General features: G+C 33.7%; 2 protein-coding genes across 2 annotated transcripts; one reads left to right on the top strand and one right to left on the bottom strand.

The window, feature by feature from the left end:
* Positions 1-8,661: 8,661 nt before the first annotated feature.
* LOC142605878 (nodulation receptor kinase-like) lies at positions 8,662-9,351 on the top strand. The gene is made up of 2 exons (XM_075777308.1): positions 8,662-8,985; positions 9,069-9,351. The coding sequence occupies exons 1-2, from the start codon at positions 8,797-8,799 to the stop codon at positions 9,306-9,308; spliced, it is 429 nt and encodes a 142-aa protein (XP_075633423.1). The 5' UTR covers positions 8,662-8,796; the 3' UTR covers positions 9,309-9,351.
* A 569-nt stretch (positions 9,352-9,920) lies between these two features.
* On the bottom strand, positions 9,921-15,641 carry LOC142616478 (benzaldehyde dehydrogenase, mitochondrial-like). The gene is made up of 11 exons (XM_075789329.1): positions 15,414-15,641; positions 13,108-13,242; positions 12,789-12,931; positions 12,349-12,502; positions 12,022-12,251; positions 11,508-11,597; positions 11,148-11,321; positions 10,887-11,024; positions 10,640-10,777; positions 10,483-10,544; positions 9,921-10,377 (listed from the first exon to the last, which is right to left on the bottom strand). The coding sequence occupies exons 1-11, from the start codon at positions 15,475-15,477 to the stop codon at positions 10,104-10,106; spliced, it is 1,602 nt and encodes a 533-aa protein (XP_075645444.1). The 5' UTR covers positions 15,478-15,641; the 3' UTR covers positions 9,921-10,103.
* Between the last annotated feature and the right edge of the window lie 4,358 nt (positions 15,642-19,999).

Here is a 19,999-nt window from a genome sequence, read left to right on the forward strand (position 1 = left end):
ATCACTTACACCCCAAAGATCCCTCATGTTAAATTCCATCTTTAAACTCCTACCACCAACAAACCTCGTAAGATAGTTATATTTGAAATCAATTGAAGTGGACATTTTTCATTGGTCCTTCTACATCTCTAATTCCTTAAACCAACAAATTTGTTTCTTTCTCTCCCCCCCCCCCCTCTCTCTCTCTCTCTCTAACCAGTGAGTTACACATGTATTGAATGAATCTTAGACCCTCCCTCTTGCTCTTCCAAAGAGAGGAAGTGTCATTTGAAATAGCGCTCATTATCTTATCGAACCAACATATTTCTCAATAGTCAATTTCATCCTATAGCAATAACACCCATCTCAAAAGTTGCAAATAAAACTACCTTCCAACCAACTCTCCCAAACCCAGCAAAAGCATAAGCTTTGTGCACAGGATATTACCCTTTTTTATCCTATCAATAAACACAATTCAAAAAACCTAAAGAACTAATGTACCCATCTCAACCAAAACCACCTTAGTCACATTCATCATTAATTAAAAATAATGATTTAAAAAAAATTAAAAAAAATAAAAACCATCAATGTTGGTAATGCATATTATAATCTGAACAAAAAAATAAAAAATAAATAAATAAACTAGAACTAGGCTAAAACAACACGGTACATAAAACGAGGTTGTTTATAAAGACTAAAGTAATTAAACAACAATTAAGAATAAAAAATAAAAAAAATAAAAACCTTCGTTGATCTCGAATTCTTCGAACTCATCATCGTCTTCGAACAAATCAACCTTTGGATCTTCAGCAGCTACTTTGGCATCCTTCTCCATTACGCGACCTCACTGAAACCTGCAATTACGACAACAACAACAACAACAAAAAGCATAAGAAATTATAGGATTTTGCTTTGTTAGACAAACAACGCACTCGAATTTTTGAATTAAAGTAAAATTGAATCATTTAATGGAATAAGTAATAAGAGATTGATTTGAAATTAGTATACCGTACAGAAAGAAAGAAAATCGTAAACCCTAAATCGCAGAGAGAGAGAGAGAGAGAGAGTAGTGTTGAGGGGTTTCTTGCTGCTTCAACCAAGTGACTATATTCATATTCGATGTTCCTTTTCTGACGTGGCGACTTTTTTTTCTAATTTTATTTTGTTTTTTGTTTTGATAATATTATTCTGATAATATTTTAAACAATTTATTAAGATTAAATTATAAATTACAACTTCTAATTTTGATTCATCTCAATTACAGAGCAGACTCTTAATTGTTAATTTTTATTTCAATTATTTAATTTAATTTTTTACAATTTTTTTTCTGTTTTCAATTCATTCATTTAATTTTTTTTTTCTCATAAAAACTTTATTTTGTTTTGAATTTGATTGTTTTTCATTCCGTCTATTAAATTTTTTTTTTTCATTTCAATCATTTAATTTTAATAATTTTTTTAAAAAAAAAATTTAGCCATCTAATTTCGTTAATTTCAGTATTTTTTTATTTTCTAAAACAATTTTTTTTTTTCATTTTTAAGGTGAATTTAATCTTGCGAATTGGATGGAGAAGAAAAAAAAGGATAATATTGAAAACAAATGAAAATAAAAATACTGAAATGAAACTTATATGAAAAAAAAAAACTTTGGACAGTTACATATGTATTATAGTTTAAAATTTTTAATAAAATTCAATTATGTAATTATATTAGCCAATACAATATAAATAATGTTATGTTTTCGATTAATAAGTAAATATAACTATTTTGCTGTTGAGAGTTTTCTAGCTCAACTGACATTTTTTTTACTTTCCATATGTTCAATCCCTTAGAAGTCAATTAAGGAACTCAATTGAAAGTTTTATTCTTAACGTATTATATTTATTAGTAAAAACTGTCTAAACTATAAATAAAATAGAAAAAATAGAAACTATCACAAAAGGATAATAATCCTAAAAATAAGCATAGAATATATTGGATTTGTATTTTTGTGAGGTTTAATTATTTTAATAAATAGAATATTATTTAAATTCTCACCAAAATAATGCTAATGACACATGTTTTACAACAATTTTTTCATAGCTTATTGAGATGGTAAGTTGCAATTGGTATCATTTCTTCACCTACCAATGCGACTTTTGAGTGTTCACGTGTTAAGAGTGGATATATACATTCTCATGGCTTACCAACATTATAATAAAGCCAAAAGTATTAATTACATTCCTAGATATCCAATTTGTCCCATATTACATTCCTCTAGATGCTGGAGATTTTTTTTTTTTTTTTTGATATGAGATGCTGGAGATATTATATTTGCTAATTACACGTTTATGTCTAAGTTTGTAATAGACCAAAAGAAAAGGGCTCCATTTGATTGGGAGGATGACAAAGTGGAGAGATAGAAAGAATGTGTGTAATTTCCATCCTCTTCCTTTTCACCCAAGCTAACATAGCAAAAATGAAAAACAACAACAAAGATAAGAAATGGGGCTCCCACTGGACAAATAAAAATAAATAAATAAAACCCTCTTTTCTTTAAGCTTTATTTATGCATCTAATCAATCGTAGATTGATGTGAGAGAGAGAGAGAGAGAGAGAGAGAGAGATGCAAAATAAAATAACAAAAGGACCAATTAGTTGCATTCCTTAGTTAAATACAATGGAATAGCTCTAATGCCTATACAAGAAGAGGCCTTAGGAGGAAAATTTAGAGCTTGTTCACCTTTTTTTTAATGAGATTATAACTTGTTCACTTTGTTGTTATAAAACCTATTTTTTTACCTGCCATCCTAGAGTTTTTGTTTTTTGTGGTTACATTGGTAGTATCATTGGCAAAATGAGCAATATAAACAGCATGTTGATAATGATCATCAATCATTGTTGAAGATTTTATATCTCAGTTGATTAAAACATATATATATATATATATATATATCAGAACTGAGCAACGTTGGTGAAAATAGAGAGAACACATAGAAAAAAGAGAGTTACATGATTTGATAGCATCCCTACAATCATGAGATAAAGTGGTTACAGATTTACACTGAAACATAAGGGCTTAACCCGCTCCACTCTGCCCATTAGACCTCTAAACTAGAGACCAATGTTACTTTCTCATTCAGAATATGAGGCACAATCTCTAACAATCATCTAACAATTCATTCCTTGACATGGAGTCATGTAAACTCTAAACTATTTAGACCACGAGCCTGACCTTAAATTCAGTATATCCTATGCATTATCAACTCTTTTAACACCTTGTGGATGTATACAGCTTATTTGTAGCTATCAGCGTATCTGGAAATGCAGTTAGTGTGAATTAAACAAAACCATGGTCATGAAATGGGGTACGGCTTAGGTTGTCCTTTTTTTTAATACAAAATCCGCAGTCCTTATTGAGCTGTCTTGCGTATAATGTTATGCTAGAATATTCTTTTACAACCAAGTAACCTTCATAAACTGTAATAATTGTCTGTCATTTCTTTTTCTTGAAGATCTTCTGTGCAATTAGCCATAATGCAGCAATAGTAACACTTCAAGCTGTAAAAGGAAACTGTAATTTCAGTAAGCATTAGCCGGCAACAAGACATTTTTTTAACAAGAAAGTAATACAATATTAATTATTTAATGCTTTCATTCCAATGATGCATTCAAACCTTTCTCATCATGTTTATACAAAAATTGATATTAAACAAGTAACAAAAAACTTCCAATCATTTGCTGTCCATGAAATTCTTATACAAAGAAGAACAATGTAGTAGAACAAACAAAGCAACCATCTCTCTTTCTCTCTCTCAACAAGTTGTTATCTTTCAAGCTCCTCTCTGCTGCTCAATTCTGCACAATTATGATCAATCTCAAGAACCCATGTTTGGCCAAGTAAGAAGTCTAAGCTCAATATACTTTAAGCATCCAAAGTTATCTCATTATACTACATCTCAACTTTGGTCATATTACTTAATGGTTTTGGCATACTTGAGAGCTACTAGCAAGAGGTGAGAAAGGTACCCCTCCCTTCCCACTACCCCAAGACAAGGATCCAAATTTCATTGATATATCCACTTTTCACTCACTTTTTAGTCTTCTCTTCTCCACTTGTATTTGCTTATTCCCTGCATTACAAAAGCCTACTTGTTTGTTTAGTGCATTATTGTTCTCCATATAAGTATGGATAAACCAATTTCAGATTCTCACATATGGCATTGGAGTGAGATTTCAAAGCCAGTCTCCATTATCTACATCTTCATTCTGATCACCACACTCAAAATTGCAGTTTCTCAGCCTCCTGAGCCAGACTGCAGCCTTGACTTAAAAAAATTTCTGGCCTTAAATTATTCAGATCCTGAATGAGGAGATTGGGGTGGATTTTTAAACAGAAATAGTTGTGGGTTAGCATTTGATGCTTACCTTTATGCACTGGGAATGCAGGCAAATCAAACAGGACAAATATATATATGAATTCCAGCGAACAAATAAATTGTCTGGATTCAATGAAGAGTGTACAAGGTGATATTTTTGGTTGTGGTATTGAGAAGCTAACTAGAGGAGCTGGTGGCTGCTCTGACTTCTCTGTTGAAGATGTCACTAGTAGGATGGGAGATGATTTGAGGAGATTGAATGAGAATTGTGAACTTGTGAACTCTGATGGAGAATTTGCGCAGTCATGCAGTTCTTGTGGGAGGACTTGGGAAAGCATAAGTGGAAGTGATTCAACATCTACCTATGCTGACTCCAAGAATGAAACAGATATCTGTAGGTTTGCAGTGCCAGTGTCCTCAACAGCTAGTGGACTTGAAGATGAGAATCATGTCCTTGCACTTTATAGGTGCCTTGGGGCACAAAAGATTACTGGAAAGTAGGTTGGTGCAACATTGAATGAAAATAATAAATATTTTCACACAATTTTTGTAGCACTACATACATTACAAAATGATCAGTTCTAACTAATCTTGACAGAGACTCAAGCATCAGAAGGTAAAAGCAAGAAAAAAATTAGCTCAGGTAATTCTCCAGCCATCATTGTATCAACACTTACATTTTCAAATATTGCAATTATCAGATGGTGTGTCCTTCCATCCTGACAAACTTAAATGGAATTAGGTGTATGGATCCTAGTCGGATTTGGAAGCATTGTAGGCATTGCGGTGACGGTAGCTATTGCTAGTAACATCTTGACAAAAAGAAGTCCCAAAACAACCCCAGTACCAACAAAAGATGGTACGCCTTAAAACTTTTGTAAGGTCTGAGTTTTACATGGATATAGCATATGGGACATATTTATGTACTAATTTAGTTTCTTCATGTAGCAGCATTTAAAGGTATGTTTCCACAAAAGCTTGCTTGTCCAAAAGTTCCTATCAAGGAGATGTATTCAGCAACAGATAATCTGAGCGAACTAAATTTCATTGGGGAAGGAACTGCTGGTGAGCATAAATATTGGCAACAAGGCTCTTATTACTCTCTCAAAAAAGCATATACACAAATATGAGTTATACATCATTGTGACATATCCTAAATATTACATTCAAGTCATGTGATCATTACCACCATCTTCCCAGGCCTAGACTAAATTGGTTATGGATTGAGATCTTGATCCACCTTATTATCTTATTTAGAGACATTTTTCTGAACCTTCCACATCTGCCAGAATGACATAGTGTCACAGGCTTCTAATTTTGCCTGCATATATTATATCACCAACTGGCCAAATCCAAAGTTTCCTCTTTAGAAATCTTTGCTGATTCTCCAATTCCAAGGTACCACCACTATAATTCACCTTCAAATCTTATGATGAAAGTTGTGACTTTTAGCAAAACTTTTTCTTTGTCCTAAGAGCACTCTCATCAGGCATGCCAAATGTGCCAAATGTCAAAATATGGCACATTTGGCACACCAAAACGCCAAAATACTACCTTCATCAGATATTCTATATGTTTCAAATTTTTGAAACATTCTACAGTAACGTTCTATGTTTAGAATAGTACGGCCAAATATGCTATAATATTTAATATTATTTTCTTTTCTTTTCCCCTTTTCTCTCTCATCTGACTTTTGTCCTTCTCCCTTTTCCTTTTTGTTTTTTCCTCTTTTCTCTTTGCACTCTTCTCTCTTCTCAGACAACTCTCGTCACTCTCCTCCCTCTCTTCAATGGTGGTGGTTGTCATTCCTGAGGATTCAGATGGTAGTGGCAGATTGTGATGGTGCTAGCTGTTGTGGCGGTGGATCGCGGTGGTTGGGTCCGTAAATCCTTCATTTTTTTCTGTTTTGAGCTCTCCTTCTCTTCAATTTTCAGCCAAACACCTCAAGTAAATTCATTTTCGCATTGATTAAACCAAAATTTCTTTATTTTGGGTTGATTTTTGGTGGTTGCAAGCTGGGTCGTGGGTTTGTTTGATTAATGGGTTGTGGGTGGTGGCTATGGCTTGGCTTTGCTGGGCTGATTTTTTATTGATTTGTGTTTGATATGTTTGGTAACTTTGTTTGATACTAGATTTGGTTTGGCTAATTTGAGTTTGATGTTTGGTTTGTGTTTGATATTTGATTTGTGTTTGATCTATTGGGTTTTGATAAGAAAAAAAGTTGAACTGGGGAGGAGGAGAGAGCTTCAAAGAGACTGTGGTTTGTGGGTTGATTTTGGTGGTTGTGGTTTTTTCTTTTTCTTTTTTTTTTTTTTCTTTTTTTCTGGTGATTTTGGTCCTTTGGCCGCAACAATTTTTCTGGTTTTATTTTTTATTTTTTTAAGGTGGTGTTGGTGGTTTGGGTTTGTGCCGGTGTTGCGGCAGTGGTTGTTGCAGCAGTGAGTTGTGCCGTTGTTTTAACGTGCCGATGGGGAGGAATTTAATATATTATTTTAATGTGTTGTAAATATTATTTTAATATATACAATTGAAGAATAAAACATCTGATAAATGTGATATTGTAAAATGACTTGGTAAAATAATAAAGTAGGCTTTTGATGAGTCAAAATGACATTTTTTATAGAAGAGCTAATGAGAATGCTCTAACCTGGGAAGCACGGGTGCAGCGTTTGGGCCGCCGCACCCGTGTCCGACGCGGCCCGACGCGGGGATGCGCAGGCGACGCCGCTGCCTGCTTGTCCATGCCGCGTCGGGCATTAAAAAAATACTTTTTTCGGCGCAATTCGCGCCGATACGGCGCCAATTCGGCCCGAATCAGTACGTATCGGGCGCAAACCGATACTGCCTGAAATTCAAAAAAAAAAAGTATTTCTCTTCAGCTAGGCTCTCTCCCATTCTCTGTATTCTAGTTATTATTTACTATTGCTCTTAAATTTGGTATATATTTATATAATGTGAAAAAAGTATGTTTAGCAATATATTAAAAATATTTTTAATAATTTTTTAATCGCCGCACCCGCACCCGCACCCTACTTTTTCAAAAATTGCCGAGTCCCACACCCGCACCCGAATCCCAAAATGCACCCGTGCTTCATAGGCTCTAACCATGTTATCTAAATAGCCTAACATTTCTCAAATTACAGCAAAAGTTGTGTTTATATTGCATTCATTGAATGCAATTTCTGATTTCCTATCCATATTATTGGTTAGTTTTTGTTATTCAGCAGATATTCAAATAAAAAACTATTAGAATGGCTGAACAGGACCAAATTTTGAATGAAAGATAGAGGCATATCCTAGTTATTTCTGTTTGACAAGTTTTACTTTAGCTTCTTCTCAAGAAAAAAAAAATTAGCTTGTTCAATCCCCACTTTTTAACTCTGAATTTGCCAGACTGGGTGTGATCAGTTTGAGGATATTTAAAACTTTGGATGTTGATATGTTTTCTGTGTTGTATTAGGAAAGGTGTATAAAGGCATACTATCAAATAACCAGCATGTTGCCATCAAGCACATCATCGATGATGGGAACATCCAATCTTTTGTCAGGGAAGTTACAAGCTTATCACATGTCACACACCCAAACCTTGTCGCACTGATGGGCTGTTGTGTAATGGAAGATGAGTGTTTCCTTGTCTATGAGTTCTGCCCCAATGGAAACCTCTCAGAGTGGCTTTTCGGTATGGGTTGTGTTAACGGGCTGGTTAACATTTCCCTTTCGGTATTATTAGATTTAACGTGAAGTTTTACTTTCTTTTTACAATTTCCAATCACAAAAAAGCTGATGAATATAAAGTGATGCACAACAGGGATAGATAAGGTCCTGACCTGGATCCAAAGGCTTGAGGTTGCGATTGATAGTGCTAGAGGTCTTTGATTTCTCCACACATATCCAGAAGGCTGCATTGTACACCGTGATATCAAGGTGTGTCAGAAAAATGTAGTTCTATCATCCCTCCTAATCAGATCAATATGCATATCAAACCAAGAAACTACATGGTGGTGTGGTTTGTACATAATACTATTGAGATCTCTCTCCTTGGAGTTTTTTTTTTTTTGATAAACCTCTCTCCTTGGAGTTGTTACTAATACTCTCTTTTGGAAGATACCTACACTTTAGATATGGACCATAACAAAAACAACTCTCTATTTTCACCTCCAAAGATTCCATTGAACTAAGCTACTCAAGTTATTTTTCTTAAAAAAAGGCCTGCCAGTTCCCCATGTGCACTGAAATTTTAATGGCACCTTGAGAAAAAGCACCACCTTCACAAAAAATAATAGTACTGAACTATAAGAATCGATAAAAAAAAATAATTAAAAAAGAAAAGAAAAAAAAAGACATGCAATATCTATGTTAGTTTAGATAAAATTTTGTTCCTTTTACTGCCAACAAACATTCTTCTGGGGGCAAACTTTGAAGCCAAGCTCTCAGACTTTGGATTGTCTAAGGTCATTGACATGGGTGAGAGCTATGTAAGTTCAGAAGTTAGAGGAACTTTTGGATATGTTGATCCTGAGTACCGAAGCAACCAACGAGTAAATTCATCTGCTGATGTCTACAGCTTTGGTATAGTACTTCAACAGATTGTCTCCGGAAAGAAAGTCATTAATTTGAATCTGAAGAAGCCAATGCCATTGAGTAAAATGGTCAGTCATTGCTCCATATTCCTTTTACCGCTGTTGCTTTATCTTTGAACAAAGTTAATTAAGTTAATGCTATTGCTTCCCAGGCATGGGTGCATAGCAGAAGTGGCAGTATTGCAGAGTTTTCTGACCCTAAACTTGATGGGGAGTACTCCACAGAAGCTTTTGATCTAACACTTCAGCTGGCTCTATCATGCACGTCACTTAAGAAAGAAAGACCATCTATGGAGCAAGTTGTTGAAAGATTAAAGGAGGCCCTTAAGATATCAACAAGGGCAAAAGCCGGTGCTCCTCAAACTAAGCCAGAACAGTCTTTCACGTCATAAGATAGAAATTCCTGATAAGATTTCCTAATCATACAAAGAATGTTTCTTGTAGAGACTTAAGGTGCCATTTGTCTAAATACCAAAACAAAAATCATTAAGTTCCTGGTATCACCTATCTAATAGAAAATAGAATGGTCAATTTTAAATTTGTATTTTGGAACAATAATGAAGCATATAGTATGTTATAAACGTGTCAAGGAGTTCTTGAACCTCCAGCTAGCCTTGTAGTTAACGGCCATACACTGAGCTATTCCAACATTTTTGTCAAAATAGCCTATTCCTTATGTTTCTTTCCTTTTGTCTTTTGTTTATAGATTATATAAAGCACACATATGAATCTATTCATATTAAGTGGATGCGGTTTCAGTACAAAATTAAAGCTGGAATGCTACTCTAGTCTCAGCTTGGCCTCAGCCTCGGCAGCTTCTCAAAAAGAGCTTTGCCACTTGTCTGCCACCGACTTTTTAGTAACTAATGTAGGGATGGGCAGAAAAGAACAAGAATGTTTAAAATTTCAGAGATCCACATGCCAGTTTTGAAAGTGAAGCGACTAATTGGTCACAAAAATAAGGAGTAAATGTAAGATGTAGATAAGTTTATGTGTCAGACAAATTGAATCATAGCAATGAAGAGACTGATTTGAATTACCATCAAGTAAAAGAACTTTTCATACAAGGCAAAGTAAGCTATTTGCTCATGTATAGACAATAACAAGATTTTCCATTCATGAAATCCCACCCGTTGGTGCTGTTTCCTATGCATATTTGGCAGCATCGGTATGGAAAATAAAAGGTATTACAGCCACGCTGGATTCTTCAGGGGAGTAACAACGGCCTTAACTTGCAAGTAGTTGCTAAGGCCGTTCATCCCTTTTTCTCTCCCATTGCCACTCATCTTGTTCCCACCAAAAGGTATTGCAGCATCAAAAACGAAATAACAGTTTATCCATACTGTCCCAACATGCAAAGCACGAGTCAAGGTGTTGGCAGTGTTTATGTTCTTAGTAAAAACTCCAGCAGCCAACCCATATTGAGTTGTATTCGCCCTTCGTATCACTTCATCAAGAGTCCTATCATAGGTAAAAGTATTTAAAAAGTAGGTTAAAGAAAGGATGGCTATTGAAATATGGACAACAAATTCAAAGTTATGTATTAATGCATGCATAATGGCGTACTTGAATTTTAAGATGGACTGTACTGGGCCAAAGATCTCTTCCTTTGCTATCAACATGTTGTCCTGATAGGAATAAGGGCTTAAAATGTATTAGTTCCATGCCTCCCTTTATGTCTATGCATTGACTCATTTTTCTTTTGGTTTGGTAGAAGTGATACCTCAACATTTGAGAAAACAGTGGGTTGAATATAATAGCCCTTGGAGCCAACTCTTTCACCTCCATATTCAAGCGTAGCACCACTTTCAATGCCTGATCTTATGTAGTTGAGGATCTTTTTGAATTGCTCACCATTAATCTATAACATTCAAACCTCCATTAATCAGTATAACATTGTTGCACATAAACATGCTATTTAAAGATTTGAGTTTGTCATATTTTAGTTGGAGGGATAGGGAGAGTATTACCTGAGGACCTTGTTCAACCCCCTTCTTGAAAGGATCTCCAACTACACGTTTCAATGCACGTGCTTTTGCTTTCTCTACGAACTCATTGTATATGCTTTCATGTACAAATGTGCGAGATCCAGCACAGCAACATTGGCCCTGCAGATAACAGTCTCAGCACAACCTTTTTTTTTTTTTTTCCAACATTCAGGTATGAAAACATAGGAAGTAAGTGTGCTTCTTATATTATGAATAACTAATAATAAGCTTTGAATGGCAAACCTGATTAAAGAACACAGCAGAATGTGCATGCTCAACAGCCAAATCAACGTCAGCATCCTCACACACAATAATAGGAGATTTTCCTCCAAGCTCTAAAGTCACCTTCTTAAGATTGCTTTTTGAAGCCAGTCCAAGTACTATCTTTCCAGTGTCGGTTGACCCAGTGAAATCAAGCTGCAAAAAGAAAACTTCACAGTTTTAGGTGTGTAGATAGAATTTGATTTGAATACAAAGATTTAAAACGAAAGGGCATTAAAAATGAGGTACATTTAAAATGAACGAATGTATATTTTCAATGTACAATATTTATCAATGCAGAGATCACTTTTGAAAATTATAAATTTAAAGCTCGTAAACTACCTTGTCAACATCCATATGACTACAAAGTGCTGCACCAGCAGTTGGACCAAAGCCAGAGATCACATTAAGAACACCAGGAGGAAGTCCAGCCTGTCAGGCCAAATGCAATATTTAAGAACATCACAGAGTTAATCAAATAAGGATGTTTATTTGTTCCACTTTGTTTACTCCTATTATTAGAAGACTTCCACTTGGAAGCAAAAGTTTTCCTGGTGTGTATATATACAAAAATTTTTTAAAAAAATGTGATGTTAATATATATATTAGTATCATGTCTGGATAGGAACTCAAAATCATATATGTAACTTAGTGAATTTGAAATGCTAAAATCTGACAAACAGAGAACAGAAACAGGATATATAATATAACCACCTTTTGTACTACACTGACATGAGATACAGTAACCTAGGCTGTACATCAAAGAACTTGGATATATAAAATTAATAAATAAACTTATACATGCATGTGCATATGTACACATGCACCCATGGAGAAGTATGCATCATAATTCTACCTCAAGGAATAGCTTTGACACATAAAGAGCAGACAATGGTGTTAGCTCTGCAGTCTTCAGTACCATTGTGTTACCACATGCTAAAGCAGGCCCAACCTTCCAAGAATATATTAGAAGAGGAAAATTCCATGGAACAAGCTGCCCTGCAACACCAATGGGTTCGTGCAGGGTCTGGACGTGGTAAGGTCCGTCAGCTGGAACTGTGAGACCATGAATTTTATCTGCCCAACCTGAAGATTATAGTGATTAAGTCATATAATGGCAACTCATCTACATAAGCAAGTATGAAAGAGAACTCATAAGATATTCATTTTTTGCCAGACATACCAGCATAATATCGAAATGTTCGTATCACCAATGGTATTTCAACATTGGCAGCCTGTTCATATGGCTTCCCATTATCCCAAGTTTCAAGTGCTGCAACTTCATTTCTGTGCTTTTCCAGTAAATCAGCAAAACGATATATTATACATGATCTTTCCTGGACATATTAAACAATGAGTTAGAATTTAAGATAAGTTGAATCTTTTATATGCAGCAACATCCCCCAATTAACACACCAAAAAAGAGGATATGAAAACGTGTGCAATCAAATAGCAACAGAGTAGCATTATCAGCCGCTTATTCCCGGGGATGTAGGCATACTGCCGAATAATGTAAATCTCTAAATTGATTTTCTCTCCTCTCTATTTTCACTAAGATTGCTTAGAACAGAATTTCCCAACAACATCTAATCTAACTATATATTGAAAGGACAAAATTTTTACATAAGGAGTCATCTTTGGCCATGGTCCCTCATCAAACGCCTTGCGGGCAGCTGAGACAGCACGGTTTACATCTTCGGTGTCACCTTCAGCAACATGGGCTATCACTTCTCCTGTCCTAGGATCCAGTGTTGGAAAAGTTTTTCCTAAAACCAGAAAATTTCTTCCAATTAAGTTTTGTCTCACGATTTCTTAGTACTGTAAGAAATGTAAAAGATATGGTATTGAAGTTGTATGATATACCATTACATATATAACAACTGCAAATTTTATGTATCTTCTACTTATCATTAAGAAAAAAATCACAAAATGCGAGGCTAACCTGATGCAGCATCAACAAATTGTCCATTGATGAGAAGTTGAGTATAATCTATTTGAACAGTTGGTCTTATTGGTTCCTCGACAGCAACAGAGGTACTAAACCTATTAATGGCTCTTCCCCAGCTAAAGTAACGACCTGGAATTTAATTATTTTAGTCAATTATTCACAATGTCTCCAAAGATGTGAAATTTCATGGACTGAAAAAGATGCAAACAGATCAATATTAAGCCTCAAATAAAATTGTATCAACTTTGAATTGATGTTATTTATATGTATTTAGTATAAACCCAAGTTAAAACTAGTTTGGGTTCTGCCTTATATGCAGTTTGAATGAATTAGAACCAACTCTTTGACTAAAAAAAATAACAAATTGAATAAATTTGAAACTAGTTATGCTGTTCATAGCTGGCCCTATTCTATGACTTGCCAAACCCCCAAGAATGGTACTAACTCCAGTTTTCATTCAATCTTTAAAAAGATGCATAACTAAGGCAAATTTAACTCAAAAATTGATCCTATGCAAGCCCAATTCCCTTATTCCTTCGATATGATGTTATGAATTCTGTCAAATCATAGGCAATGGTGTCTCTTACCACAATCCACATTATTTTGGACCTTCCTCTTACATTTGCATGGTCTTTCCTACTGAATTATAATCTAGTGACATATAAAATGATTTCTAGGTCAAAGGTTAATATATAAGACAAAATTTAGGTATAATTTCTTACCTATTATATGTGTACCTTGGGTCGTTATAATATGTACCTTAGGTTTTTTAAAAATTCAAACACACGATTGTATTGATCAGCACAACACAAACAATGTTATCTTTCCTAAGGACAATTAAATTTAATGTAGTCATGAGTTTGAATTTAATTGATGAACCTAAGATAAAACACCTAAGAAACTTTACATTAGTTTTACCTTAATATATATTGCAATAAATCTAGAGGCACAAAACTTTGTACAACCATTGACATGATTTGTTTTGATTGGTACATAAGAAAAATGATGTTAGTGATAAACCCATATGAAAGTGATGATACTCTAATCACAACTTGTCACCTTAACAAGTTTTGAAACTTTTTGTTTTTGTTTAGTAGCCTATCTTGATGATATAATACATATAAACATATATGGTCCACTGAGCAACAATTAACTAGAAAATAAAATTATCTAGAAAAAATACTAGAAAGTACAAGTAATACTGTAATCATAAGCATTTCATTGAAAATTTAACAAATCCCAATCTCATTTTTTCGGCATTTGCATTTGCATTTTCAAAATCAATGGAAGAAATGGAGTTTGTGAAAGATTTTTTTTTATTATAAAAAAATACAATAAAGTTTCAACCTATAATGTTCATTTACTCCATGATAATTGTTTTTATTATTAGGCTAAGAGGTGGGGTTTGAATTCCAAATCTCTTATTCTACGACAAGAAACTTTGTTAATTGAACTAACTAGAACTCACGGACTTCATGGAAGATGTGTAAAAGTGATGCTTTTAAAACAAATTTATTTTTAAAATAGTGATTTAGGTTTAAAAATTAGAAACAAAAATCGCATTAATGACATTATATAAATTATAATAAAATATATAGCCAAATGACACAAATTGCTAAATTTAAAAGAGAACTTGAGAATCAATAATCAATCTAAAAAAAATTAAATTATTACATGAATATACCTATCTTTGAATTAGTAAAAAAAAAAATACAAATAAAGGACTAAAGCAGATTACGATTACAAAATAAAAAACAAAATGGGTACAATAATAGTGAAGACTTATAATTAATCAATCTCAGCATAGAGAGTGGCTTGGCCAGACCCAAGTTCACCAAAAATGGCAGAAACTATCTAGTGTACCTGCAGTTGCATAAAATGGATGTGTCAGTGTCACACTGCAAGTGAGATCCACAGACCCATGGATCCTCTTACTGTGAATGTGAGACACCCATTGCATGCTAATTGCAATAAGTGATGAGTGCACTATCTATATCCCGATACTGCCTCCAAAAAAAGGATAGAATAAAGCCTCTACCACTTCTTAGCAGTGAAAATTATAAGATCACTGAAACCTGAGTAACTCTTAACAATAAATGAAAACAATATTAAGATGCAAACCAAATTGTTAGAAATTTGGGTTGCTAGGCCTTCTTCAATTAAAAACAGAGTAAATCAACAATTCAACTCAAAACATGAAAGATGAAACAACATCCAATAATCTTCTGTCAAAAAAAAAAGAGTCAGTAAGTGCATAAATACATGAGTGTTTGAGATGTGAAAGGTAGTGGCATTAATACCCAAAGATCGTAGAGAACTAGAGGAAGAAATTGAAAGTAAAGAGGAGAGGCTTTGAGTGGCCATGAGGTGCACAAACTCTTTGAAAGGGTATCTAGTCACTGTAACTCACTCACTCACTCACTTTGCTAGCTTTTTTTTTTTGGGATATTTCAAAGGGCTTTCATTCTCTTTTGACATCCAAATGTAGAACAGAGATTCTCAGAGCACACCACATGGAAATGGAATACGTGCGTGTTAAATAGAAGCTGACACACTTTTTGGAAACACTGTTGGGTGCATCACGCACACATTGATCCAGCCCACACAAGATTAGAGCTTCGGCTTGTCAAAAGGTGGCCGACAAGTAGCTCTGTGCATGACGTGAATTTTTATTGGGATGTGTTACTGGCACCGATTTTTTTCTTTTTCTGACAAAATTTTTATCTTCTTTTGCTATTCATATCAATTTTTTCAGTTTTATAAGTATTTTATGGTGTTTTCTTTTTTTACAATTTTATCTTTTTTGTCCGAGTAAGTATTGTGACACGTAAGGGATATAATAAATGACACAATTTATTTATATATATATAACGAGTTGTGGTCGATGAAAGAATGTCCTTACATAGACCTATAACTACACTTGCACTCATTACAACTCGTAATATAAGCAAATTATAGCATTTATTTTGTCATTTTATGTGACAAGAGTTATTCTTTTTACCCGTAACAAACAGCAAGCGGTGCTGATTAACATTCCCATGTTAAAATAGTCTTAGGCGGCTACAACAATACTGAGGAGAGAGACCGAAGAAGAACATTTGGTGGGCCAGAAAAGACAGCCGAGAGAAAGAGAGCCGTTCGTACAGAAGAGAATAGTAAGGAGAGTGTAAAATAATGTCACTTTAGTGAGAAATAATTAATTTATTTAACAGCAAAAAAAAAAAAAATTCATTAACGGTGAAACATCCATAAAAGAATTAAAAATTATCATAATTGATTTGATAATAATAAATTGATTAGGAATTTATTTCATAACTTTTCTTTTTAAAGAGAAAGAATTTTTTACTTAAATATTTATGTTTTTGTGTGTAATTGTTATTTTGAATTATTAATATTAGTGATAATATTATTAAAAATAAATTATAAATCCTATAAAAAAAAATGGTCGATTTTTCATCGGATTTTTTTTTCCCTACGTTTCATGCTTCCCTTGGACATATTGGACCAGAAATTGTCCCCACAAATGTTAATTTATTCAATCTCTTTATATTTTTAAGCAAAACCAAAATTCTGTCATACTAATTTTATATGATTTTCCGAACTCTATGATGGCCATTCACAATATTCAATAGACATTATCTTTCGGGTTGCTCTATGGTACCCTCAATTTTTTTAGGGGTATGGAACCACTCAAATCTTAACCCTCAATTATAATATTTTTCATCCTGACTGTATATTTAGAATAAGTTTGGATTTATGTTCAGTTTTTCACGTCTGCGTTTCAGCTTCTTCTTTTTTTCTTCCTGGACACGCACTTGTCATGGTCATGAACAGTGATTTTAGGCTACTAAACAGTAATTTTAAGCTTAAACAGTATTTTTTATACATTAAAAAATTATTTTGCTACAATATTTTCAGTTTCAGCAATAAATTTTATCCCAACGTACCTCTAATTTTAGTGAATATCAATTACCAATAGAGCAAGTTTCTGTTTCTCTCTCACTAAACGGTAATTTCCAAATGATCAATTTGGCTACATTTCACTCCTCTCTCTATTTGATTTTGAGATCGTTGAATATGGGTATTGGGTATGGCCGTTTATAAAATTATTGGAATATGTTCTTAAGAGATTCTTCTTCTCAAGCTCTATTTTGATATCTTTGGTTCTCCTTCAAATAGGTTGAGCTTTGCAATGATGATGAGTTTCTTGTTCTAGCCACTTGTGATGGGATTTGGTTTGTTGGTTTCCATCTAGGTTCTCTTATTAATGTATTTTTTCTCTCTAATTTGTGAAATTTACTTTGAATGCTTTAGGGACTGTATTTGTTAAGTGGTACTCTGAATTCAAAACTTTGTGAATTTGGTGAAAGTGTAGATGGTCTTATGTGTATGATGATAAACTAGGCTTTAGGTGTTTGCCATTGCTTTACTGGTTTTTTTTGGAAGTGCTTACAAGCCCTGAGGGCACATTCAATGCAAAAGAGAATTGGAAATCTGCTTCTTGGATTACACTCGCAGAAAATCAGTTGTGATAACTTATGTTCATTACTTTTGACTTTTATGTTATGGTTGATAATGTCATGGGCATCATTTTAGCTACTAAATTCAATTGGGTCTTCAATTATTTTTATTTTCAATTGTTTAGAAAAGTTGGTATTGACAATTTGGCACATAATGTGAATTAGAATGTTCACCTATGCATTTTATAGTGGTGGAAGGGTTCTGCAAGTGTTTGTCACAATTGGACATTAATGTTATGGAGAACTTTTTTTTCTTTTTTGCATGCTTTCTAACATAATTAACTTTACTCCATCTCTTGTATAAAACCTTGACATTGAATGACTTCTAGGAATATCTATTTGAATGTAAAAATGTTGACTTGGTGTAGCTTTTGAGGGTTTGAATGATCTGATTATTTTTATTGATTAGTTTATGAGTTTGTAAACTTTAGGAGCAACACCAAGATCTTTGGGTTCCAACATTAAAGTTCAAAGTTGTCAAAATATGACTTAATTATTGATATTCAATTATACTACTGGCTGAGGACAATAGCAAAAATATTTTATTTTGTGTGTAGTATCATGTAATGTCTAAATTTCGGAAATACTACTGCTATGTGTGTTGGGCTTATGCCCTCATTTGATTCTCTGGTCTGACATATTTTGATTATGTTTTTTATTTCACAGATTTGGTTGTTTTTACTTAGTTCCTTTTTTTCCCCTTACTAGGGAGTTGCAGATAGTGCACTGGAGCAGAAGTCCGACAACAATAGATTAAAGGGAAGAGAGAATCAAGTTGTCTTTGTGTTTAAGGAATTATGTTAGGAGAAAAGACAGTGTGGTCTAAAGATGTTGAGTACTGCCAATCAGTTTTTCAAAACATTGATAGCTTTAGCTCTTTCATGTCTTGTTATTTAATTGTGGTTGTTCAACAATTGTTAGTATCAAGTTATGATATTTTGCACTCAATGTTGAACTCAGATATTTAAAATATTAGCAAAAATTGAGGTAAATACCAAGTCTTGAATTTTATTTCCTTATTGTTGTTACATGTTAGAACTCAGTAAAAAAAAATTTTAATCTAAAATTTGCTTGAAGTAAAAATCTAATGTATTTCAATTAGATGGTAACTTAGAACATTGATCTTCTATGGATTTCTTTGGCTGATGAGAATTCTAAGGTGCCTTTGGTTTTCCTCAGTGAGGTAATAGCTTCAAAAACCTGTAGTGAACCTATAATGAACACATTACAGCCTATGCTGACATATATCTTCATTGGTGTTTCAAGGGATGATATGTTGCTAAGGGAATTTCATTCTTTTTCATGTAGAAGCTCAAGTAGATGGAGCTAATAATGAGACTTGACCGGTACAAGGAAATCTCTTAGTCGTGAGACTGAAGTTGCTATCTTTGGACTTTCTGGTTTTGACCTAGACAAACATATTCACATATGGTTTACATGCAGTATAACGATATTATTGATATAAACTCTTACTTTTTATGTTTTTTCTTATATATGTCCTTGTATAAGGAGCAATGCAGATGTTTATATGTGAGCGTCAAGTCCACTAAAAATGCCATTCTTTCTCTTTCTCTTTCTCTTCAATTATATGCAGTGATGTTCGCCTTTTTGGCTAAAACATGAATATCTTGAATCACAGATTGGTACTCTTGCATTGGGTCATTCTATAGTACCTACCTATTTTTTAAGTGGATACCGTACCCACCCAAATCTTAGCCGTATATTTTTATTGTTTCAGTCTTGACCATTTATTTAAGTTTAGTGGTAAACCTAATACTAGCATAATGGGTAATGTATAAAAAACAAAACAATACCAAAAAGAAAAGAAAGAGACAGAGTATGAATGATTTGGTAAAAAAAATAAAGAACAAAAGAGGGCAAAAGCAATGTGCCACTGCCACCGCTCACCATCCACAACCTTCAAATCATCTGCCACTGTCATCGATAATAATATTTTTTAGTATTTGAGAAGCTATTTAATTATGTGATTTAGTTTTTTTCTTTTTTAAGGTTAGATCTGATCTAGGTATTTTAGAATTGAGGAGCTAGGTCTTGTGTAAAGATTGGGTGTTTTATTTCTTTTTTTCTTTTCTTGATTTTGGGTTAACTTGTTTGGGTATTTCAGCTTGATTTGGTTTGGGTATTTTGGGTTATATGTTTGCTAGTTTCCAGTGATGATTTGGGGTCATTTTGGTCATTTTCTGGGTTTTAGTGTCATTCAATTATTTTTTAGGTTCTAAGGGTCTTTTGGTAATTTTGAAGGGTTCTAAAGATATTTTGGTCATTTTCAAGCATTATGGGGTGTTTTTTGTCATTGTTTTGGGTTTCTTGGTTATTTCGATCTTTTTTTTTTTTGTTTTAGGGTA

Source organism: Castanea sativa, chromosome 1, assembly GCF_040712315.1.
Source record: "Castanea sativa cultivar Marrone di Chiusa Pesio chromosome 1, ASM4071231v1".
In the NCBI taxonomy this organism is placed as follows: Eukaryota; Viridiplantae; Streptophyta; class Magnoliopsida; order Fagales; family Fagaceae; genus Castanea; species Castanea sativa.